The 25821-nt window shown below is 34.3% G+C and overlaps 1 protein-coding gene across 1 annotated transcript in view; it reads right to left on the bottom strand.

Annotated features, from left to right (window-relative positions):
- Shab (potassium voltage-gated channel shaker cognate b) overlaps positions 1–25821 on the bottom strand; it is a 251737-nt gene that overhangs the window by 51294 nt on the left and 174622 nt on the right. The window contains exon 6 of the mRNA XM_089096523.1: positions 3679–4258. Coding sequence (XP_088952649.1) covers positions 3684–4258 — 575 coding nt within the window. The 3' untranslated portion in view covers positions 3679–3683. The remainder of the gene's footprint in view (positions 1–3678; positions 4259–25821) is intronic.

The following is a 25821-nucleotide window of genomic DNA, read 5'->3' on the forward strand; positions in this document are numbered from 1 at the left end:
TAAAGAGGGGGAAACATCCCCTACAAGTGAAAGAATTTTAATGAAAATCACACCGTCAGATTCAGCGTATCAGAAAACCCTATTACATAGGTTTCAAGCTCATATCTGCAAAAATCTGCAACTTTGTATTTTTTGCCAGAAGAAAAATATACGAATATAGAAGTTAGTTACGTTAAGTTAATTTGTAAAGAAATCCATTTAGCAAAAGAAAAGTAAAATTTTTATGCAAATTAAAGCTGCATTAACTAAAAAACGATCAGAAATTAAAGAAAAAAAACAAGTTTTTTAAACTGACAGTAAGGATCTACTATAAAACTTACCCGGCCCCCACAGGCTTCCGTATATGAAAGGGGCGGTCCCCTCCTCCACGCCTCCCTCTGGATTCTACAAATAGAATCTTTCATACAGTATAATTTCTTTAAAGACTAAAAAACTTTTGCGTAAAGAGTGAGGCGTTGAAGAGGGGACTGCCCCTTTCATATACGGAATAATTTCTGTTTGTTTTAAGTTTTAATGTCGCTCCTTACTTTCAGTTTAAAAAACTTGTTTTTTTTCTTTAATAATAAAGAAGGTTGACTACCCTATTAATGTTTCGGTATTTTTGAAGTGTTTTACTTTAAATTACATTATGCATATTGTTTAAGTTTTATTTTAGTATTTTTAGTTATATATACGAGTATATATATTATATATATATATATATATATATATATATATATATATATATATATATATATATATATATATATATATATATATATATATATATATATATATATATATATATATATATATATATATATATATATATATATATATATATATATATATATATATATATATATATATATGTATATATATATGTATATGTATATTTAAAGCGATGTTATATGTAATCGAACTCTAATTAAGCTCCTGAGTGTGATCTTCTTTGAAGCTGTTTAATTGATTTAGTTTTTATAGTCAAATTTGCTTTTCTTTTCTATTTTGTGTACTGTCTATTTCGTGCCCTTACTCTTTGTATCTTTATTCTTAATATGTGTTACTACACGTCTACTTTTTATACAGTGGGTTATAGCTACGCATATCTGGTTAGTGTTATTAGTAGAGGAAAAAAAAAAGCTGATATCAGTGTTACCTAAGCTAAAATATAATTTATTCAGTGCTTAGGGCAGTGCTGAAAACGCTCAGTTAAACTCTCCCGATCTTTGTGAGTGATTCCAGTGATTCCAACAATATTCCAAAGTGATTCCAATAATATATATTTTGCTTCTATCCGCCACCGCTTTCAACGGTTCTCAAGCTCATTTTCGAAATTCTGTTAAATTTTTTTCTCGTTACTTTTTACTTTTGAGTTTAACATGGATAATAGTTGTTATTTCTGAATCAGTGTCAAATAGCGATTCTTTTACATTCAAAAGTTCGTCTAGAACGCGTTTTTAAAATTTTGATTACAATGTGGCGAGATTCGCTCTTTACTAGTTTGTGGCTACTGCTTCAGCCAACAAGGTAAATGCAGTGAAGAACCAAGCTGCCTGAGGCCAACACAGCTACGCACGCTGCTCCTCCATCCCAATCTATTCAAAGCTTTCCGTTATACACCCTCCCAGGAAGTTCTCATTTCCTTTAAATCTTTCTTTATGACATCCTCCCACCCCAGACGAGGACGACCTGCTTTCCGTTTAGCTCTAGACGGTAGACCAAAAAGGACAATCTATCATCCTTCATCCGCAGAACCTGCCCTAGCCATCTTAATCTTTCTTTCATTATAGTCCTAGAAACCAGGGTTTAACCACATTTTTCGTACAGCCTACTGTTTGAAATACGGTTAGTCAGCCGGGTACCCAGCCAGAACACGTTTAACGGTTGTCAGACGATAGATTGTCAAAGATTGTCCTTTTTGGCCGCCCATTCTTTGGTCATCTAAAGCATTTCTTCCCTGAACAAGGTGGCAGGTGGTCAAGAGAATAGATTTAAAGGAAAATGCAGTTATACGAGAGAAGGTGAGAAGTGAAGCTACGAATAGGATAGAGTCAAGGAGAAGTTTGAACAGCTGTGTTGACCTCATAATGCTGCAGCGAATGGTTACTAGTAGTAAGAGAAACAAATTTGAAAGTCACCTTGGTATGCAGTGATTACGTCGGAAGAATCCAGTTAGAGTACCATGAACACAAAAATAAAACATTTTGGTCCCCAGAAGCCATCTTTACCCCATTTATACCTGGAAACCGGGGTTTCTAAGAATTTTCTTTAGTTTAGCTTTTTCCCAAAAAAACTGTGATGCTTTCAACGCTGTAACATATTTTCGTCAGTGATGCCGCGTTAAAATGCATAAGCAGATAACCAAAACTAATCAGTTAAATTTTGCAACGCTTTTTAGTCGTAAAATTCCTTCATTATGTTCAATATATTGTTCAATATTTTCATTATGTTTAATATGTTAAATTCCTTCAATATGTTGATCCTAAAAGATAGCTAAACCTTGTAATGAAAGTTAAATATACTGACTGTTTCGGACCAAATGTTTTTAGCTTTTTTTTTATCATTTTTCAATCGTGTTCTTTTTCCTTAAGTTTGACGCTCGCTAATACCCGAAAATGAATTGTAAATCCTTCCCATTAAAAATTTAACTCCATTTTTTCCAAGTTTTTTTTTTTTTTTTTTTTTTTTTTTTTTTTTTTTTTTTTATAGATACATATGACTGTGTAAGCTTCTATAGTCAATTCGAACGATCAAACCAAATTTTCATTGTCCTTGGTACTTTTCAAAAGAATGAAAAAATCAGACCAATATGAGGGGAAAATTAAAGCAAAATATTTTAAAGTAAATAGAGCACCTACAAGTGCCGACTATTAAGTTTTGACATATTAAAGGCTTATAATTATAGCGGCAATTCGGAAGGTACTAATTATCTATATAGTATTGTTTTTAATTATTAAGAGGATGAAAGATTGGTGAAAATCAGGTAAATACTCACAAAATTACTGCTGAATATAAGGGACCCCCACTTGACACCTTAGTAGAGAGACAGGGGAGGTTAAAGTAGGTGTACGTATATATATATATATATATATATATATATATATATATATATATATATATATATATATATATATATATATATATATATATATATATATATATATATATATATATATATATATATATATATATATATATATATATATATATATATATATATATATATATATATATATATATATGGGCTACCCGATAAAGATACAAAACTTGGTGGCTTCTTTTATACAAATATAGAATAAATAATAACTGACTAGCGAACACATGTTAGATGACAGGCGTAAAAAGGGGAAAAATTAGCGCATACTCTTTTGTGGGGAAATGTGATAAAATATTACTCCTTTCCTCAAACACAAAATTTTATATGCCCTTGCCTTCCGGCTTTGGGCACAAAAAAGGAAGAAAAACGTATATTCTTTTGTGCGCACCCAAAAAGCTACGGAATCTAATTGTGAACGTACTCCGGAGACTTACTCGCTTCAGTTAGCCGTGATACAAACTCACATGATTATTTCTAGGTTGGTGATTGGTTGTGTGCTACGGGCAATCTCCATTTACATAAAGTAAGATAGTCAGGAGAAAAAGAAATGTCTGATACCCCTCCCCCCCAAAGAAAAGATAACCACTACACTTCCTCACCTTTACTACCGGACAGATTCTTGAGCAGAGTTTTGGCCACCTTTATCTTCATCACTCATTTCACTTGGTGAAGTGTCAGCATATAAAAAGTCTTCTACACTTCCAACTTTATCAACTGACTTTGATTTATTTGATTCTTTTTTCTCATCGTCTTCATCATCAAGTCGTTCTTCAGAGCATCGAGGGGCACGTGGTGATTGTGTCCCCTCATCTTCTTTTGGTTCATCATCTATACTCACAGTGCGCGTAGGGTTCATTGCACGACTTGGAACAGACCGAGCACGACTTAACAAAGGGGATGGACTTAAAGTTGATTTTCCTGCAAGGCGGTTTCGGTTGATTGAAGCGGGAGAAAATGGAAGAGTGTTTAAAGAGCTGCATTCAGTAGCAGGACCTGCAGAGCCTAAGGCATCAGACCCGGAACAAGAGTCAGAGACGGAAATACAGGAATCTGGAATGAGTCTTTCCGTTTCTGGATCATAATCTAGATGTTGTCTAGATGCTAGACTCCCCTCAGTTCGTTTTAAGATCGACTTCTTTTGGTCTGGGTTTGTCTTCCTTATTTCCTGGTTGTCCTTACCTATAAAAAAGGTTTGTAACACTTTAAGATCCGAAAAGTTTGCTGGTTTCCGACAATACCTACCGGTAGACCTTTTAATTACAAGACTTTAAGGTTTTTTCCCTAGTTTTATTTTCAATGCCGTAACTTCCCTTGATGTTTTATCTTTAACCGTCATTAACTCCTTATTTTTTTTAAATTTTGTTTTTTATATATGGTATATATAGTAAGTTGTCGTTAAAATGAATTGAAAAAACACTAACAGAAATAGAAAGAATAAACTACAGAGACGAAAGAATTAATACAGAGTAATCTTGTAATGTTTTAGCCTAATACACCCAGAGTAAACGGACAAAAAAAAATACCTAGACGCTGATATTTGACAGAAGCAATTAAACTTCTGTGTGTGGTCAGTCAGAATTTCAAAATTAATGGAACTACACTATTAACAAGAGTTCTTAAGAGGGATAGCACTTAATTGGATGCAATAAGGATTTATCAATATCGCAGGATTCAACTGTGAAAAATCCAAAAGATTAAAGAGATATTGAATAACAATGATGCATATGCTTATTGTAATTTTTAGGGTAATGTTTGATCAAATGATCAAATGATAAAAAATTGACCACATAGTTCGATAAATAGAAAGCTGGCTATTTATTGAAATATCTATCGAGGAACATGTGTGCCGATGACGAAATTTTGGCAAAGAATTTTCCGTTTCTCAAACCGTGGGCCAACTAGAGCTACGTTTGATGAACTTAGCCATTCTAGATTATAAAAAATGCCGTTTTCAAATCTGCACTCTAAAAAGATTACAAATTAAGGCCAAAAATAGTGCAAGTTGTTAAAAAAGAATGCAACTCAAAAATTGATTGATAGCTGACAAAAAAAAAAAAAAAAAAAAAAAAATGTCACCTGTGCTTGCCACATTTATCAAATTTGGATTTTAATTTCAGTATATTTTCTACTCCCCTTATTATATTTAATTTTTGCAAAATCTATAACTCAGAAACTTCTTGTGCAAGCGCCTTCTTTCTTCCCTTCTACTTTTTGTTGATTATGAAAATTTATTTGCAGTTCGTAACTCGGATAGAATATGGGTAAATATGTATACAAGGCTGCATCCAGGCGGTGGAGTGCTAGGGGGTTTGAACCTTCCCCTCCCCCAAAATGTTTGTCCAACTCTTAAAAACGTAAAAAAATGGATATAAACAAATTTTTTTTGCTTTTGTTTAAAATTTTCTTTGTTAAACTTCGAAACATTTGAAAAGAATACAAATTTTGCAAGTAAGAATTCTCAATGTTTGCGTTTGAAACTTAACGCAAAAATTGCTAAAATTTTCATTTTGGTATCTTACAACCCCTGATTGCGCCTGCACTAAAATAATAATTTTTATCGGCGTATTTTGGTATTTTTTTATTTTTTTTTACAGTCGAAAGTGATTGGATGGCAAGTAACCCCATCTCACACCCACCATTTCCCGAAACACATCCAATCAAAATTTTGAGATAGCTAATTTGTTCAAAATAGTTGAAAGATCCGGAAATTATGTCTTTGAGGATGACAACCCCCTCACAGCCCTCAGGGCAAGGGTCGTAAGTTATGCCCTGTGGCATATAAGGTTTTTATAGAAAGCGTTGTCGTAGAAATTTCAAAAAGAGCTCATTTCAATGGAAATTGAAATGGCTAGTGCCCTTTTTAATAGTCGAAAGTGATTGGAAGGAACTAACACCCGTTCCACGCCCACTATTTATCCAAACACATCCAATCAAAATTTGAGATAGCCACTTTGTTCAAAATAGTTAAAAAGTCCGGATATTATATCTTTGAGGATGACACTCCCCCCACAGCCCTCAGGGTAAGGGTTGTAAGTTATGCCCCGGGGGGCATTTAAGGTTTTATTTGAAAGGTTTGTCATAGAAACTTGAAAAAGGGCTCATTTGATTGGAAATTCAAAGGGCTAGTGCCCTTCGTAATAGTCAAGAGTGATTTGAGGGCATCTAACCCCCCTCTCACGCCCACCTTTTCCCCAAACACATCTGATCAAAATTTTTAGATATTTTGTTTAACGTAGTTAAAAGTCTTAGGAATTAGGTCTTTGAGGATGATAACCCCCTCAGAGCCCTTGTGGCAAGGGTTGTAAGTTATGCCGTGGAGGCTTATAAGATTTTTATAGATAGTTATGTTGTAGAAGCTTCAAAAAGGGCCCATTCGATTGGAAATAAGAAGGGCTTGCGCCCTTTTTAATAGTTGAAAGTGACTGGAGGATAACTAACACCCCTCTCACCCACCATTTTCCCAAACACATTCAATCAAAATTTTGAGATAGCCAAGTTGAACGAAGTAGTTAAAAAATCTGGAAATTATTTTTTTGAGGAGGACACTCCCCCACAGCCCTCAGGACAGGGGTTGTAAATTGTGCTCTGGGGCATACAAGGTTTTTTTTTATAGAAAGCGTTATCTTAAAAAATTCAAAAAGGAATAATTCCATTAGAAACTGAAAAGGCTACTACCCTTTTAATAGTCGAAAGTGATTGGATGGCAAGTAAACCCCCTCTCACGCTTTTGTTTCCCAAGGAAAACTATCGCCCCTGAACTCCCCTTGACTGCGCCAGTACCCCAAGGCCGTATCCCGGGGGGGGGGGGGAGTTACCCGGTTTGAACCCCCCCCCCCGAAATTTTTGACCGACTCGAAAATAAGTCGAAAATTAGTAAAACCTAGTAAAATTTGTCGAAAACTTAGTCAAAAATTAGTAACCCCCCCCCCCCAAAAAAAAAGTCAAAAATTAGTAAAACCCCCCTGAACAAAAATCCTGGATACGGCCCTGATAGAAACATAAGCGACATTAGATCTTTTCACGGGTAGACAAGTCAGATTTCTCTTGAACGCGAACACTAAATTTTGAAGAAACTAATTTTAAATTAATTTATTCAAATACATATACGAAAATCGGTAATTAGTATTGCAGTGTTATTATTAGATGTTTTTAGCAATTAAAAGTAGGTTTCGAAGTCTCAAGTTGGTTTCAAAGGCATTTTGAGAAAGTCTCTGCCAAAATACGTGTTCCAGGGTAATTGGACCGTTGATGGCAGATCAAATGAGAGGAGCTGTTTGTCCGCGCTAATGCAAGAATATGTGGGAGGAGCTATTTGTTCGCACCGAGGATGAAGAGCCAGAAATTATCTGCGGTAAACTTACTGCTATATCTTTATACTGTGACGTTTACAGAAAAATTGCTGACTGACAGTATTTCAAACAGTAGACTGTACGAAAAGTATGGCTCAAACCCGCTTTCTAGGGCTATTAAATAAATATAAACAAGTTTTTTTTTTAACTGAAAGTAAAGAGCGACATTAAAACTTAAAACGAACAGAAATTATTCCGTATATGAAAGGGGCTGTCCCTTCCTTAACGCCTCACTCTTTACGCTAAAGTTTTTTATTGTTTGAAAAAAAATTGAGCTGTGAGAAAGAGTCAAAATTTAGCGTAAAGTGCGAGGGGTTGAGGAGGGGACATCCCCTTTCATATATGGAATAATTCTTTTTCATTTTAAGTTTTAATGTCACTCCTTATTTTCATTTTAAAAAAACTTTTTTTTTATTTAATCTTTGAACGTTTTTGAATTAATGCAGGTTTTATTTTGGCTCACCGTACATGAATAATTAAAACAAAATTTGTATATTAATTTTACTTTTATTTGGTTAAATGGCTTTCTCGAAAGTTGTTTAATTTTATTTAGTAACGTTTTTATTAGTAATAAATATACGTAACTTACTTTGGCTTAAAGAGCGAGATATTGACTATGGGGCAAACCCAATCATATACGTAATAATTTATGTTCGTTTTAAGTTTTGATATTGCTCCTTACTTTCAGTCGAAAAACTTATTTTTTTTTGTTTTTTTTTTAATCTCTGATCGTTTTTTTTAATAATGCGGGGAAATCCGGCGCCCCCTTCATAGCAATGTCCCTTCCCCATGAAAACTCCCTCCATGGAAAGACCCTCCCACATAACCCTGACCCCCCCCCCACTACCGGAAAAAATCCCCCCTGAAAACGTCTGTATACTTCCCAATAACCAATACTATATTTAAACATCGGATAAAGTTCATAACTTTCAGCCCTCCCCCCGGGGACTTTGGGGGATTAAGTCATCCTAAAAGACATAGCTATTATATTTTCGACCATGCTGAACAAAATGGCTATCTAAAAATTTTGATCAGTTACTTTGGGAAAACATGAGCGTGGGAGGGGGCCTAGTTGTCCTCCATTTTTTTCGGTCACTTAAAAGTGCACAAGAACTTTTAGTTTCCGTTCAAATGAGCCCTCTCACGATAATATAGGGCCGCTGGGTCAATATGATCACTACTGGAAAAAAAACAACAACAAATAAACACGCATCCGTGATCTTTTTTCTGGCAAAAAATACAAAACTCCACATTTTTGCAGATAGGGGCTTGAAACGTCTACAGTAGGGTTTTCTGATACGCTGAATCTGATGGTGTGATTTTCATTAAGGTTCTATAGCTTTTAGTGTGTGTTTTCCCTTTTTTTCGAAAATCACGCACATTTTCTCAGGTGCGTAACTTTCGATGAGTAGGACTAAACTTGAAGAAACTTATATATTTGAAATCAGAATAAAAATCTGATTCTTTTGATGTATCTATTGGTATCAAAATTCTGTTTTTTAGAGTTTCGATTACTATTGAGCCGGGTCACTCCTTACTTACTGTTCGTTACCACGAACTGTTTGATAATGAGAGAAAGGTTGAGATGACTAGAGCACGTTCTGTAGATGAAGGACGGCAGATTGTGACATATTGCCTTTTTCGTCCGACTTTCTAGGGCTAAACGGAAAGCAGGTCGTCCGCAGTTTTGGTGGAAGGTTGTCGTAAAGAAAGATTTAAGGGAAATGACCGCTCCTGTGAGGGTGTAAAGAGGGAAGCTTTGAATAGATTAGGCTGGAGGAGGAGTGTACGTAACTTTGTTGGCCGTAGGTGGCTTGAGGCTGTGGTGATTTGTTAGTAGTAGTAGTAATAGTAGTATTGCTGAGTTATTGAATGAATGTTTGAAGGTTCCATACGTTCAACGACAAACATTTTTGAAGCTTAATTTCTAAGGATTTTTTTTTCCGACAGCCAGCAACAACCCCTAATTTATTCCAAAATCCATAAAGTACATACTAATATCTGCCCATTTGTGCGACATGAAATACACACTATCTAGACGTCCATAGAAGGGATTCAATAAAAGAGGTAAACAATTTATGATACAATCTACGTCTGGCAAGAAATAATTGATTCAACTTATTTTAGTTAGAATTTATGAGGAAAATAGATAATATTTCAGTTAAATTAACAAGTGGGACACATTGATATATATTTAGGTTTGCGAAGATTATTATATCATCCCATCCTAGTGATAACGCAAAATAACTCATATAGCGGAAGAACAAAAGAAACATATATTAAGAAGACAAGCCTAACTAAGTATATAATAACATCAAATGCTCGAATTCATGATTGGAAAATAATCCATTGCTTTGCTGAACCCTCCGCCCCATCCCCAAAGAAAAAACAAATCAGCTATTATAATTTTACTATTGAAATTTTGCGAACAAACTCTTAGAAAAATAAAATAGCCAGATACCTTGTGACAGCGTAGTGGATAAGGTCGTTTCTCACAATTAGTGGGTCACGGGTTCAATCCCGCGCGTCACAAGGAACATTCGTTTTAAAAAGATAGATTCACAATTTTTTTCCCATCCATTTCAGTCACTTTCTAATATCTGGTTCTATCCCTGCTCAACATAATTTTTGTAATGTAAATTGATATATCAAAATCTTTGTCTGCCACTTTTTTTGTGACTATATTTGGCCGAAGGTGCAAGACTTAACTTTACCCAAAAGGCACAAGAAGGTTGTTTTTAATAAAACGGTAAAAAGACATTTCCATATATTAATTAAAAAAAACTTTCTGAAACTTTTTTTTTTCAAAGATAAGTAAAGAGCAATACTAAACTTAAATACTAAAGAAATTAATTCATATAATAATCAAAATTCAAAACGAACAGAAATTGCTATTAGATAATAAAGTAAACCTGAAATGAGCAGAAATTAAACAAATAATCATAGCCAACAAAAACGTCCACAGGTACTAATATAAATGAATAAATAAATCTTAAAACGAGTAAAAGTTAAATTGGATACTCAAATCAAGCTTAAAACGAACAAAAATCACTATAAAGAAGAGTTTGACTACTCCCCCCCATCCCTAGCTGTAAAAGTCTAAAGCCTACTACGTCACTTGCGTTTTATTGAAAATTATGTGTCTTGAACAGTCCCTGGAAAAGACTAATGAAATGAAAATGAATATTGGACATACAATGATATTGATTGCTGAAAGCTCAACAACCAAGTACAAAAAAAATATTTGTAATATAATTCGTTTTCAGTAAAGCTCAAATGACGCAGTTGTTTTATACTTTTACAGTTAGGGGAGGGGAAGAGAGCGTAGCCAAACCCTTGTTTGCATTGATTTTGTTCGTTTTATGTTTGACTCTAATATTCAATCTAAGCTTTACTTGTTTTAAGATTTATTTTTTTATTTTATTAGTACCTTTTGTATTTTCGTTTGGTATGATTGTTCACTTAATTCCTGTTCGTTTTGGATTTCATTTATTTTTAAATAGTAATTCCTTGTCGTTCTGAGTTAGAATTATTATAGGAATTTTGTTTCTGCTTGTCTTAAGTAAAATCCGAATAATTAAAATCCGAAATCAGATGACATAGTTCTCCAAATTATTTAATTGCTGGTTGGTTTTGTTTTTGAGTGAATGAATTGTTTTCTTTTCTTTTATTCACCAGTTGTTCGCTAGTATCCGTCGATGGCAGTTCATAATTTTTTGGATTTTGTGCAAATCGTGGATATTGGCGAATAACTCGTTTTTATGGTTGTTAGGTATATGGTTTTAATTCTTATAATTTTCGGCTTTAATTGAATTTTATTCATCTTTTAAGTTTTAGGTTTTTTCCTTGGGTTTTTGGTTCTTTTCACATGGACTTTTGTGTTTTTTTTTCTTCGGCACTTTCCTTGGATACATTATTTCGTTTCGCGCTGAAGAAGAGAGGCGTTTGTCCTCTCGAAATATTCGCTTTGTTGTGTTTTTTCAGTATTTTCATTTGACCTTTAAAAACCCCATTTTTGCTCGTTTTTCTTTCTTTATGTTATATATATATATATATATATATATATATATATATATATATATATATATATATATATATATATATATATATATATATATATATATATATATATATACATATATATACATACAAAAACTTTGCAAAATAGCCCTTTCTTCAAGGTCTTCCATGAAGATATCAGTACAGGCTGTTATCATCCTCCAATACAGGCTGATATCTTCATGGAAGACCTTGAAGAAATGGCTATTTTGCAAAGTTTTTGTAAACCTGAATTTTGGGTTCGTTTTAAAGATGATATTTTTTATTTGTGGGAACGGTGACGAGTCTCTGGGTTCTTTTCTTCACTTGCTCAACTCCTTGGATCCAAAACTTAAATTTACTCAGGAATCAGAGGTAGAGAGGCGTCTTCCTTTCTTAGATGTTCTGGTGCACCGAAATGATACAAGTTTCGAGTTTGGTGTCTATAGAAAACCCACAAATAATGCCCGTTACTTAAGTTATTCCTCTAATCATTCTCCTGCTGTGAAAAGAGGAGTTGTCACTTCTCTAGTTGATAGAGCATTGAAAGTTTGTTCAACACGCTTCTTGGATTTAGAGCTCAACCACCTCAGAGATATTTTATTTGGGAACGGTTATTCAATTAGTTTAATAAATTCTGTAATTGCAAATGTTATCAGATAGTTACACAGAAAACACAAATCAATGGGAAAATTCAGTTTATCTTGGTCTCCCATGCGTTAAAGGGGTTTCAGACCACATTTCAAAAAAATCTAAGAGAAAATAACATTTACACTTACTATAGACCCAGAAAAACTAACAGGTCCCAAATTTGTCAAGGTAGACCCTATCCCGATAGGTGAAAACTCTGGTGTCTACAGAATTCCTTGTTCGTGTGGTCTTTTTTTTATATCGGAAGAAATGATCAGCGACTCACGGATAGATTAACTCAGCACTCTAAGTTCAATTAATAATACACTTAAAAAGCGGAAAAAACAAAAAATTTTGACTCTGCCGTTACAGAGCACATTTTTGAAACTCCAGACCATACTATTTTGTTTAATCAAGCTAGCCTAATTTTGCATGACAAAGGTATTGTCCAGCACTACAGAGAAGCTGTTGAGATTTATAAATACCAACATTTAGGTCTAGCTTTAAACAGAGATTCCGGTAATTTAAGAATAAACGAGTCATATTTCGGTTTTCTCATAAGAGAAGCTGATATTTTAGTAATCCCCGAAACGAACCTTGAATCACCGTCCCAATCATATCATCAAACATGTGACCAACTCCTTAAATCTCAATGAGTTTCTGCAAGAAATGCAATAATTAAAATCCGGAACCAGTTGAAACAGATCTCCAAATTGTTTAATTGCTGGTTTGGTTTGTTTTTGAGTGAATGAATTGTTGTCGTTTCTTTGATTCCTCAGTTGTTGGCTAGTAACCGTTGATGGCAGTTCATATTTTTTTGGATTTTTTGCAAATCGCGGATATTGGCAAATTATTGGCTTTTATGGTTGTTAGGTATATGGTTTTAATTCTTATAATTTTCGGCTTTAATTGAATTTTATTCATCTTTTAAGTTTTAGGTTTTTTCCTTGGGTTTTTGGTTCTTTTCACATGGACTTTTGTGTTTTTTTTTCTTCGGCACTTTCCTTGGATACATTATTTCGTTTCGCGCTGAAGAAGAGAGGCGTTTGTCCTCTCGAAATATTCGCTTTGTTGTGTTTTTTCAGTATTTTCATTTGGCCTTTAAAAACCCCATTTTTGCTCGTTTTTCTTTCTTTATGTTATATTATATATATATATATATATATATATATATATATATATATATATATATATATATATATATATATATATATATATATATATATACAGTGGCAGATCCAGGGGTGCGAGGGGGGTACGCCCCCTAACGTAGTTTAAAGTAATGTAATTTACTTAATTAACGCAAGTTTGCGTTACTTAAACTTGTTCCTAACACAATTTTTGTCAGATCAACCTATTTTGCCCTCCCGCCTAAAAAAATCCTGGATCCGGCCCTGGCCAACCCCCTTTTTCTCAAAATCATCCAATCAAAATTTTGAGACAGCCATTTTATTCATCATAATTAAAAGGCTCAATAAGTATGCCTTTGGATATGACATGAACCCACCTCCATCACAGCCCCAGGGAAATGGTCTTTAAGTTATAAAATTTCCCCATTGTTTATGCATAGTATTTGTTATTTGTAAGTATGTATACATTTTCGTATGGCGGGGGGGAGGACGAATTTTCTCATAAACAAGTCCCAAACAAGTTTGGGGGTTGCTTAAAAACAATCCCCAAACAACAGAAAATCCCCTACTTCCATTGTCTAAATACTCGACACTCAAATCCTTTCTGTAAATTCATTAAACAATACTTAGAGACAAGAAAAAAAAATATTTGGTAGCTATTCAGCCAATATACACGCGTTGTACAACATGTATATTTTTTTGTAAAGTATAGAATATTAGTTTATTTTTTATATAAATTTTTAAAAAATTGAATATTCCACCAATGTTTTCTTTCTTTTTGTTTAAATTAAATAAAAAAAACAAGTTTTTTAAACTGAAAGTAAGGAGCGACATTAAAACTTAAAACGAACAGAAATTATTCCGAATATAAAACGGGCTGTCCCCTTCTCAGCGCCTCGCTCTTTCCGCTACAGTTTGACTTTATAAAAAAAAAATTTTTTTCAAAAAAAAAAAAAAATTAGCGTAAATATAGAAGCGTTGAGGATGGGGCAGCCCCTTTAAAGTAAGGAATAAATTATGTTAGTTTTATGTTTTAATGTCGCTCCTTACTTTCAGTTTAAAAGACTTGTTTTTCTTATTTAATTTCTGATCGTTTTTTAGTTAATGCAACTTTTATTTTGGCTCACCGTCATTGAATAAGTAAACAAAATTTGCATAAAAATGTTACTTTTCTTTTGCTAAATGGATGTCTCTAAATTTGGTTATGACGTAATTTACAAATTAACTTACGTAACTAACTTCTATATTCGTATATTTTTCTTCAAGCAAAAAATACAAAGTTGCAGATTTTTGCAGATATGAGCTTAAAACCTATGTAATAGGATTTCTGATACACTGAATCTGACGGTGTAATTTTCATTAAAATTCTTTAACGTGTAGGGGATGTTTCCTCCCTCTTTAAAAAAAATCGGGTAAATTTTCTCAGGCTCGTAGCCTTTGATGAGTAATACTAAACTTAATAAAATTTATATATTTAGAATCAGCATTATAAACCCATTCTTTTGATACATTTATTGACATCAAAATTTTTAAAAGTTTCGATCACTATTGAGTCGTATCGCTTGTTTTTTTTATTGTTTTTTTTTATTACGTATATGTTATTACGTATATGAGGGGGTTCTTCCCTTAATCAATACCTCGCTCTTTAAGTTAAAAGTTAAAAACAAATTTAATTCACAAACCCCTGAATCACAAAGGCCGTTTAGTTAGAATAGATAGCTCTTTTGAAAGCACTAAAAAAAACTGTAGCGTAAAGAGCGAGGTATTGACTTGGGGGAGAACCCCTCATATACGTTATAATTTCTGTTCGTTTTAAGTTCTAATGTTACTTCTTATTTTCAGTTGAAAAAAACTTGTTTTTTTTTAATTGAATTTCTGATCGTTTTTTAAATAATGCTTGGAAATCCGGCGCCTCCTTCATAGAAATGTCCCCTACGCCAAAGAAACTACCTCCACGGAAACATTCTCCCGAGTACTCCCCTCCTCCAGCCCCATCCTCCAGAAAAAAAATCCTTCCTGAAAATGTCTGTATACTTCCCAATAACCAATAAATAACGCTGGCAAGTCCGGCACCCACTGCCTGGCGCTTTCCCTTCCCCCATGAAAACTTCCTTCATGGACAGATCCTCCAACATAACCCCCGACCCACCCTTCCCTCCCACTACCAGAAAAAAAACCTCCTGAAAACTTCTGTATACTTCCCAATAACCAATACTATATGTTAACATTGAGTAAAGTTAATAACTTTTAGCCCTCCCCCTGGGGACTTTGGGGGATTAAGTCATCCAAAAAGAAATATTTATTATATTTTCGACCATGCTGAACAAAATGGCTATCTCAAAATTTTGATCGGGTGACTTTGGGAAAAAATAAGCGTGGGAGGGGGCCTAGTTGCCCTCCATTTTTTTGGTCACTTAAAAAGGGCACTAGAACTTTTGATTTCCGTTCCAATGAGCCATCCTACAATATTCTAGGACCATTGGGTCAATACGATCACCCCTGGGAAAAAAAAAACAAAAAAAACAAATAAACACGCACCCGTGATCTTTCTTCTGGCAAAAAATGCATAATTCCACATTTTTGTAGATAGGAGCTTGAAACCTCTACAGTAGGGTTCTCTGATACATTGAATATTATGGTGTGATTTTTATAAGTTTCTATAGCTTTTAGGGAGTCTTTCGCCCTTTTCTCGAAAATCAGCCAAATTTTTTCAGGCACGTAACTTTTGATGGGTAAGATTAAACTTGATGAAACTTATATATTTGAAATCAGAATTAAAATCTGATTCTTTTGATGTATCTATTGGTATCAAAATTCCGTTTTTTAGAGTTTCGGTTACCATTGAGCCGGGTCGCTCCTTACTTACAGTTCGTTACCACGAACTGTTTGACTATACGAAAGTCATGTCTCTAAACTTGTTTTAAAAAAAAGTAATTTATTTCTTACAATTTTTATTTTATTTTATTATTATTATAAGATATACGTCACTTTAATCATTGTTATTTAATCGTTATTTAATTTAATAATGTTTTCATTGTTATTTCATTATTTATTATTTTATGATTTATTATTATTACTATTTTTGTCATTATTATTTTGTTAATTATTTTTTTTTATGCTTAACTTGCAGCTGAGGTTGAGCGATATACGTCTTCATCATATTGAAGAGACTTACTCTACAAAGAAATACATTATGAATTCTTTGCATATTTTCTTAACTTCCCATATGATATCAATTCATCTGATTTATCGATTTCGCTTTCAAAATCAATAAAACCGTTTTGGCAAATGTTACTGAAAACTATGATGAACTTTAACCTTAAAAGGAAATTTATCCACGGATATAATAGAGTTTCCCGGGAAAATAAACGGAATGCCAGACGAGAAGAGAAAACAAGGGAAATGTTTTCTTGGTTCCTTAAAATTACTCTTTCTCTATCAGTGTTTCCTAGCCAGGGAGTAATTTTCACACTTGGCTTACGACGATAATTCAGGCTATATTATGAGTTAATTACAAGATTAACTGGACGATTGATGTTTATGTGAAAACGCGTACGTAATGAAGATACTCAAAATAAACAAAAATGGGACTGTTTACTGACTGAAATCAGCATAATAATAATCAAGACAAATATATATATATATATATATATATATATATATATATATATATATATATATATATATATATATATATATATATATATATATATATATATGCAAAAATATAAATGTTTTTACTTTTATAAATTTAATAAATCAAATAATTTTAACATTTTGATTACTAAATATCAGTATATGTATATTAAACTGACAATGCACATTCATTTGTATTTTTTTCAGTAAAGTGCAAATTATTGCCTGGTCTTGGGAAGGCATAGGGGTTTTGAACCCTACTCATGTTGATTTCTGCTCGTTTTGAGTTTGACTCGGTTAGTTATTGTAATTTCTGTTCGTTTTGGGTTTCATTTATTTATCGATGCTGATTTGTGGTAGTTTCACGCTTGGTAGAAAATTTTATTTTATTTTTGCTCATTTTTGGTTTAATGGAGTTCTTTACTTTTCTTTGAGAAACTTATTTTGCGGAAAAAGTTTTTTTTTTTTAATTAGTTTCTGTTCGTTTTATATTGACAAAGTCTTTTCAGGGAAAAAGAAAATAATACTTTAAGTCTTTTCGTTTTTTTAAGATTTTATAGTTTGTCCTGCTATATATGTACTTGAGAAAAATTATCAGAAATTTTTTTCACCTATCTGTGACAAATAGTTGTGTTTAATTTAGTTTCATACCTCTTTTAGTTGACCTGAAATAGAAAACTTGATACCATTTGCAAAACAAATCTGTTTACCTTCTTTGATAGCTTGGATACACTTACCCTATTTTGATTTGGTTAAATTTAAAGAGCAGAAGCAGCCCCAAAAGTTTGAACATAATACCCTCAGTCGTTCTAGGGAAACTGCTGAGGACCTTATTGGGAATTAGCATTAACACAGTGCATTTTGTTTTAATCTTAAGGCAACATTTAGTTTTTAAACATAATGGGCAAAAGGGAGGGGGGACGCGGGAGGAGACTAGCTGCCCTCCAATCTTCGACTATTAAAAAGGGCATTTGCCTTTTTATTTTCAATCGAGTTAACCCTTTTCGAAATTCCTAAGACAACTCCTTCGATACAAAGTGCCCTGGTCTAAAAAATAAGAAAGAAAAAAAAAAAAAGAAAAAAAAAAAAATTGTACCCACATCGATCTTTACAAAAAAAATTTCAAGCCTTTCATACAAGTTCGACTATTAAAAAGGGCACTATCCCTTTCAATTTGCAATCGAATGAGCCCTTTTAGAGTTTCTACGACAACACTTTCTATAAACACCTTATATGCCCCCAGGGTATTAAGACAACCCTTGCCCTGAAAACTGTGACGGCATTTTCATCCTCAAAGACCTAATTTCCAGAACTTTCAACTACGTTAAACAAAATTGCTATCTGGAAATTTTATTGGACATGTTTGGGGAAATGGTGGGCGTGAGAGGGGCGTTAGTTGCTCTCCAATCACTTTCAACTATTAAAAAAGGCACTAGCCCTTTCAATTTCCAATCGAAGGGGCCTTTTTGGAAATTTCTACTACAACACTTTCAATAAAAACCTTATATGCCCCCAGGGCATAATTTATAACCCTTGCCTCAGGGCTGGGGGCGGGGGGGCGGTGGGGCATTGTCATCCTCAAAGACCTAATTTCCAGAACTTTCGACTACGTTGAAGAAAATTACTATCTCAAAATTTTGATCGGATCTGTTTCGGGAAATGGTGGGCTTGAGAGGAGGGTTAGTTGCCCTCCAATCACTTTTGACTATTAAAAAGGGCACTAGCCCTTTCAATTTCTAATGGAATGATCCCTTTTTGAAGTTTCTACGACAAGGCTTTCTATAAAAACCTTATATACCCCAGGGCATAACTTGCAACTCTTGACCTGAGGACTTTGAGGGGCTTGTCATCCTCAAAGACATAATTTTCGGACCTTTCAACTACGATGAACAAAATTGCTATCTCAAAATTTTGATTGGATGTGTTTCGGGAAATGGTGGGCGGGGAGTTACTTGCCATCCAATCACTTTCGACTATTAAAAAGGGCACTAGCCGTTTCAATTTCCAATCGAATGATTCCTTTTTGAAGTTTTTACGACAACGCTTTCTATAAGCTAAACCTTATATGCACCCAGGGCATAACTTACAACCCTTGCCCTGAGGGCTGTGAGGGGAGTGTCATCCTCAAAAACATAATTTCCAGACTTTTTAACTACGTCCTTCAAATTGACTATCTCAAAATTTTGATTGGATGTGTTTGGGGAAGTGGTGGGTGAGAGGGGTGTTAGTTATCCTCCGATCACTGTCGATTATTAATAAGGGCACAAGCCCTTCTTATTTCCAATCGAATGAGCCTTTTTTTGAAGTTTCTATAACTTATAAAAAATGGTGGGTGAGAGGGGTGTTAGTTATCCTCCAATCACTGTCGACTACTAATAAGGGCACAAGCCCTTCTTATTTCAAATCGAATGAGCCTTTTTTTGAAGTTTCTATAACATCACTATCTATAAAAACCTTATATGCCTCCAGGACATAACTTACAACCCTTGACCCCAGGGCTCTGAGGGGGTTATCGTCCTCAAAGACTCAATTTCTAAAACTTTTAACTACGTTGACACTAGCGCCTTGAATTTCCAATCGAATGAACCCTTTTTCAAGTTTCTACGACAAAGCTTTCAACAAAAATCTTATATGTCCCCAAGGCATAACTTACAACCCCTGCCCTGAGAGCTGTGGGGGGAGTGTCACCCTCAAATACTTAATTTCCGGACCCTTCAAGTAATTTGAACAATATGCATATATAGAAATTTCATTTGGATGTGTTTGGAGAAATGGTGGGCGTGGAAGGGGTGTTAGTTGCCTTCCAATCACTTTCGACTATCAAAAGGGCACTAACCATTTCAATTTCCATTGAAATGAGCTCTTTTTGAAGTTTCTACGACAACGCTTTCTATAAAAACCTTATATGCCCCAGGGCATAACTTACAACCCTTGACCTGAGGGTTTTGAGGGGGTTGTCATCCTCAAAGACCTAATTTCCAGACCTTTCAACTAGGTTGAACAAAATGGCTATCTCAAAATTTTGATTTGATGTGTTTCGGGAAATGGTGGGCGGGAAATGGGGTTACTTGCCATCCAATCACTTTCGACTATTAAAAAGGGCACTAGCCCTTTGAATTTCCAATCGAATGAGCCTTTTTTGAAGTTTCTACGACAACGCTTTCTATAAAAACCTTATATGCCCCCAGGGAATAACTTAGAACCCTTGCCCTGAGAGTTTTGGGGGAGTGTCCTCTTCAAAAACACAATTTCTTTTCGGGAAATCAACTACGCTGAACATAATGGTTATCTCAAAATTTTGATTGGATGTGTTTGGGGAAATGGTGGGCGTGGAAGGGGTGTTAGTTGCCTTCCAATCACTTTCAACTATTTAAAAGGACACAAGACACTCCAATTTCGAATCGAATGAGCCCATTTAGAAGTTTCTACGACAACTCCAAAAAAATACATTGTGCCAACATCGTTCTTTACTTTGGCAGCGCCATTGCGCTGCCTAAGTAAGCGCTACCTATGATTTGTTTTCTTCTGGATCTCGTTGTGATTCACATTGTTGCTTCTCTTCTAACAGCAGATTTCATAACAACGTTTCAATGTTTTCGGTGGGATACAGCTTGTCAAATGTCTTCTAGCAGCAGGTTTCACTTGTGCTTCATTTTCGTCTAACATTTTCTCTACTTTTTCCATGCCTTTTACTTTAGCTGTTTAGATTCATTCAAAATCATGTGTTCCAATGCCTATGCCCTCTGAAATGTCTAAAATTGGCATAATCATTGTTTTCTTGTTTAGTTACAAGTAATAGCGTGGGAAATCAGCAATGTCAGTTGAATTAAGAGATTTTGTCTTGAATTCAATTCCTCTATCCTGCTTAACACGTTCCTTATTCAATCGTTACTTTCTCCACAATAGCATTTTTTATTCAATCGTATCTTAATGTAAGTCCACAATAGCATCTTTTTCTTTAGCTGTTCAGAATCATGTGTCATTTTGTGTAATTAAATAAAAAAAACAAGTTTTTTAAACTGAAAGTAAGGAGCGACATTAAAACTTAAAACGAACAGAAATTATTCCGTATATGAAGGGGGCTGTCCCCTCCTCAACGCCTCGCTCTTTACGCTAAAGTTTTTTTATTGTTTAGAAAAATAGAGTTGTGAGAAAGTCAAACATTAGCGTAAAGAGCGAGGCGTTGAGGAGGGGACAGCCCCCTTCATATAAGGAATAATTTCTGTTCGTTTTAAGTTTTAATGTTGCTCCTTACTTTCAGTTTAAAAAACTTGTTTTTTTATTTAATGTTTGAACGTTTTTGAATTAATACAGGTTTTGATTTTGGCTCACCGTACATGAATAATTAAAACAAATTTTGCATATTATATTTGGTTAAATGGCTTTCTCGAAACTTGTTTAATTTTATTTACGAACGTTTTTATTAGTAATAAATATACGTAACTTAGAATTAACTTACGTAACGAATTTCTATATTCATAAAATTTTAACACGTATATTAGGGGGTTCGCCCCCTAGTCAATACCCTGCTCTTTAAACTATAGTTCGAATTTTTTTTCCAGTCCTTTAAAAATGACCTCTTAATCACAATCAGTTGATCAGTTGAAAAACTTGTTTTTTTTTATTTAATTCCTGATCTTTTTCTTTAATAATGCTGGGAAATCCGGCGCCCCCTTCATCGCAATGTGCCTGCCCCCCGGACCCCTGCCTTCATGGAAAGTTCCGTCCCTATAGCCCCCGCCCCTCTCCGTCCCCCCCCGACAAGAAACAATCTCCTCGGACAAAGTCTGTATACATCCCAATAACCAAAACTATATGTTAACATTGAGTAAAGTTCATAACTTTCAGCCCTCCCCCTGGGGCCTTTGGGGAATCAAGTCATCCTAAAAGACATTTTTATCATATTTTCGACCATGCTGAACAAAATGGCTAGCTCAAAATTTTGATCGGGACACTTTGGGAAAAAAATAAGCGTGGTAAGGGAGCTAGTCGCCCTCCATTTTTTTTTTGTCAATTAAAATTAGATACATAGCATTTTATTTCCGTGCCATCTAGTCCTTACCCGACTTTTTGGGACCCATGGGTTGAGACGAACATCCTGGGGGAAAAAAACACCAAAAAAAAAACAAACAAACAAACAAATAAACACGCATCCGTGATCTTTCTTCTGGCAAAAAATGGAAAATTCCACATTTTTGTAGATAGGAGCTTGAAACCTTTTCAGTAGGGTTCTCTGATACGCTGAATTTGATGGTGTGATTTTCATTAAGGTTCTATAACTTTTAGGGGTCTTTCCCCCTTTTTTCGAAAATCAGCCAAATTTTCTCAGGCACGTAACTTTTGATGGGTAAGATTAAACTTAATGAAACTTATATATTTGAAATCAGAATTAAAATCTGATTCTTTTGACGTATCTATTGGTATCAAAATCCCGTTTTTTAGAGTTTCGGTTACCATTGAGCCGGGTCGCTCCTTACTTACAGTTCGTTACCACGAACTGTTTGATTTTATACGTGTCATAGATACTAACTACTAACCTCTCATTTTATCTTTTACAGACGCTAAAATGACATGTTCCTTAATCAATTGTAATTTTCTGCAAAGCAGTATGTCATCTTGTGTAATTTTACATACGTCATAGATACTAAAAGCTATACGACTACTCCTGGGTCGGAAAGGATTTAATTTATGCTCTTAAAATATGCTCATAAATGTGAAATCACTCATATAAATCTTTTTTCCAAGATTAAGGCTCTAAACGAATTAGGCATAGTCATCGCGTTTTTCTTTAGATTTATGTCATTAGGTGTCAAATCAGCAATTCAATTGAATTAAGAAATTTTGGCGTAAACTCAATTCCCTCTTCCTGTTAATTCTTCATAGAGTCACACATTTCTTATGATTTGTATTCTCCTTGGGTTTGTTGGGATTTTCACTTTTGCTTCTCTTCTAAGCAAAGACTTCGTTTACGATTCGATGTGATCATCGCTGTCACTTGTCTTCCAACCATAGACTTTGTTGTCCATTTTCTTTCATTATTTTTCCGTGAGTTTTGCTTTAGCAATTTAGATTCATGCGTCGTCTTATATAATTTCTTAAGACGTCATATATACAAAAAAAAAAACGGCCCATCCTGTTTCAAACTACAGATCGTTGTTCAAAATTTCCATTTGCAATTGAATGTGACTCTTACTGTCGTTTGTTCCATACCTTTTGCTTTAGCTGTTACGAATCTCACTTTCACTTTTTTTCTAATCATGTTTATTTGTACTTCATTTTTACTAAGCAACCCCTACAAACATTTTTCCATGCCCTTTGCTTTAGCTTTTTGGATACGCCTTATGACATTTGATGGTCTGAGCTGTTGAATAGAAGTTTCTTCTTATTGTTCAAATCACGTATCACTTTTTACCATTGACAGTTAAATCATGTCATGTTGTTTGTGCTTTGTTTAAGCAAATGGACCTTAAATTAGAAGTAGCGCCTTTGTAAAAATATAACTTTATTTTCTTAGTGTTTCGGCTATTGATGACTCAATCTCTACGACTTTTGGTGCTGGATGTGGTTTTACCGGTCCTTACTCAACTGTAATTTTCTGCAAATCACTTTGTCATCTTGTGTAATTTTGCATGCGTCATAGATACTAAAAGTAATACGACCACTCTTGGGGCGGAAATGATGTAATGTATGCTCTTAAAACGTGCTCATAAATATGACCGAGTTATTCATCGAGTTATTCCTTAGCTTTAAGTCATGAGGTGTTAAATTAGCAATTTCAATTGAATTAAAAAATTTTTTGGCGTGAATTCAATTCCTTCTTCCTGTTAATCCTCCAGGAGAGTCATACATTTTATGTGATTTGTATTGTCCTGGTATTCGTTGTGATTTTTGCTGTTGTTTCTCTTCTAAGCACAGACTTCATTTACGGTTCCATATGATAATTGCTGTCACCTGTCTTCCAACCGTAGATCTTTTTGTTCATTTTCGTTCATCATTACCTTAGATATTTGTTCCATACCTTTTTCTTTGGCAGTTTAGATTCATACATCATTTTTTTTAATTTCTTAAGACATCATAGATACTGAAAAACGTCTTTTCCAGTTTCTTACCATAGATTACAGTTCAAAATTTTTATTTTCGATTCGATGTGATCATCGCTATCACTTGTCTTCCAACCATAGACTTCGTTGTCCATTTTCGTTCATCATTTTCCCATGTGTTTTGCTTTACCAGTTTAGATTCATGCGTCATCTTATATAATTTCTTAAGACGTCATATATACAATAAATGGCCTTTCCTGTGTCAACCACAGATCGCTGTTTAAAATTTCCATTCAAGATTGAATGTGATTCCCACTGTCGTTTGTTCCATACCTTTTGCTTTATTTGTTTAGATTCTCACTTTTGCTTGTTTTATAATCACATTTATTTGTGCTTCATTTTCGTTAAGCAGCTCATTAAACATTTTCCGATGCCCTTTGCTTTAGGTTTTTGGATACGTCTTGTTACATTTGACGGCCTGGGGTGTTGGACGACAATGTCTTAGTGTTGTTCAAATGACGTATAATTTTCAACCGTTCTTAGTTAAAACATGTCATGTTGTTTGTATTTTGTTTAAGCAATTGGACCTCAAATTAGAAGTAGCGCACTTTTAAAATTACAACTTGTTTTCTTAGCGTTTCGGTTACTATTCGCCCGATCTCTCCGTCTTTTAGTGCTGGACGACGTTTTACCAGCTTCTACTTCAGACTTCCCTATAAAACTAAGTCTTTTACAGACTTGCCTTTGTAACGTCTTTATTTACGTTTTTTTTATTGGGTCTTTAACATTTGCCTCGGCTTGTCTTTTGTCATTATGAAATGCATATCACCGAACCTTTTTTCTTTTTTTTTTAACAAAGGCATGGTAAGCCTTGACGGCCCTATCCATGTCAATATCCCAAGAACAATCACCATCGGTATAATTTTGAAATGTGACATTTCTTTCATCTTCATTTTGTCTCATTTGATAGTCCGAGTTGGTCATTTTCACCCATTGTGAATTTATGTTGTTTGGGTCGCTTGTTTTATGTCTTCTAGCCGCACAATTCTTTCTTCTTTACTTTCTTTTTCATTCTTTCTGATTCTCACTGTCTTTTATTTTCTAACCCTTGTTTTTCTTTCGTCTTCATTTTGGATTTGGATTACTTCAGACAATTTGTCAATGCCCTATGCTTTAGCTTCCCGTTTTGCTCTTGTCTCATTTGAGCGTCTAAGCTGTTGATTGTCACCCATTGTGAATTTAAATTGTTCGGGTCGTTCTGTTGGACTTACCACGTTTGATAGTTCAGGTGGTTCCAACGAATCATCATTTTTAACAATTGTAAATTTTCGTTTTTTGGGTCTTCCTCTGAGAATATTATTTTATACTTATATAACGGCCATAGTAACATAAAATATATCCTGAGACGCCTAAAAATGGCGTCTGATCACAACAAAAATAAAATATTGAAATTCGCCTTTGCCGAGAACCCCAAAAAGGAACTTAGTCTTTTGGCTTGAACACCATGGAAAACCCATTGGCTTGTACAACAAGGAAAATACCCTTTTCTACCCGTTTTTTCCTTCTTCGTAGCTAGTGGGGCACTGGAACGACATAGAGTTGTTTAAGGGCTCATTTCAAAGTAAATTGCTACATCTATGTGCTTTTGTAATTAACAAACCACAATGTTTAAAATAAAATTACTTTTTAACAAAATAGTGCATTCTCGTATATAAAATGAATGACGTCAGAATCCTAGGTTCCAACCATAAATGACGTAAAAAGTGTAAAATGTAAAAGAAGACCATAGGCCTTGGAGGAAGAAATTGGTATTCATCGTGGTGCATCACTGCCGCAGAGTGACTCAAACTCCAATCTTTCTTCCAAGAAGGAGAGTCCTACAGTCACTGTGCTGCAGTAACCGTTAGTACAAGAGTATC

This window comes from Artemia sp. Qi Xiang Cuo, chromosome 11, assembly GCF_049724085.1.
Source record: "Artemia sp. Qi Xiang Cuo chromosome 11, ASM4972408v1, whole genome shotgun sequence".
NCBI lineage: Eukaryota > Metazoa > Arthropoda > Branchiopoda > Anostraca > Artemiidae > Artemia > Artemia sp. Qi Xiang Cuo.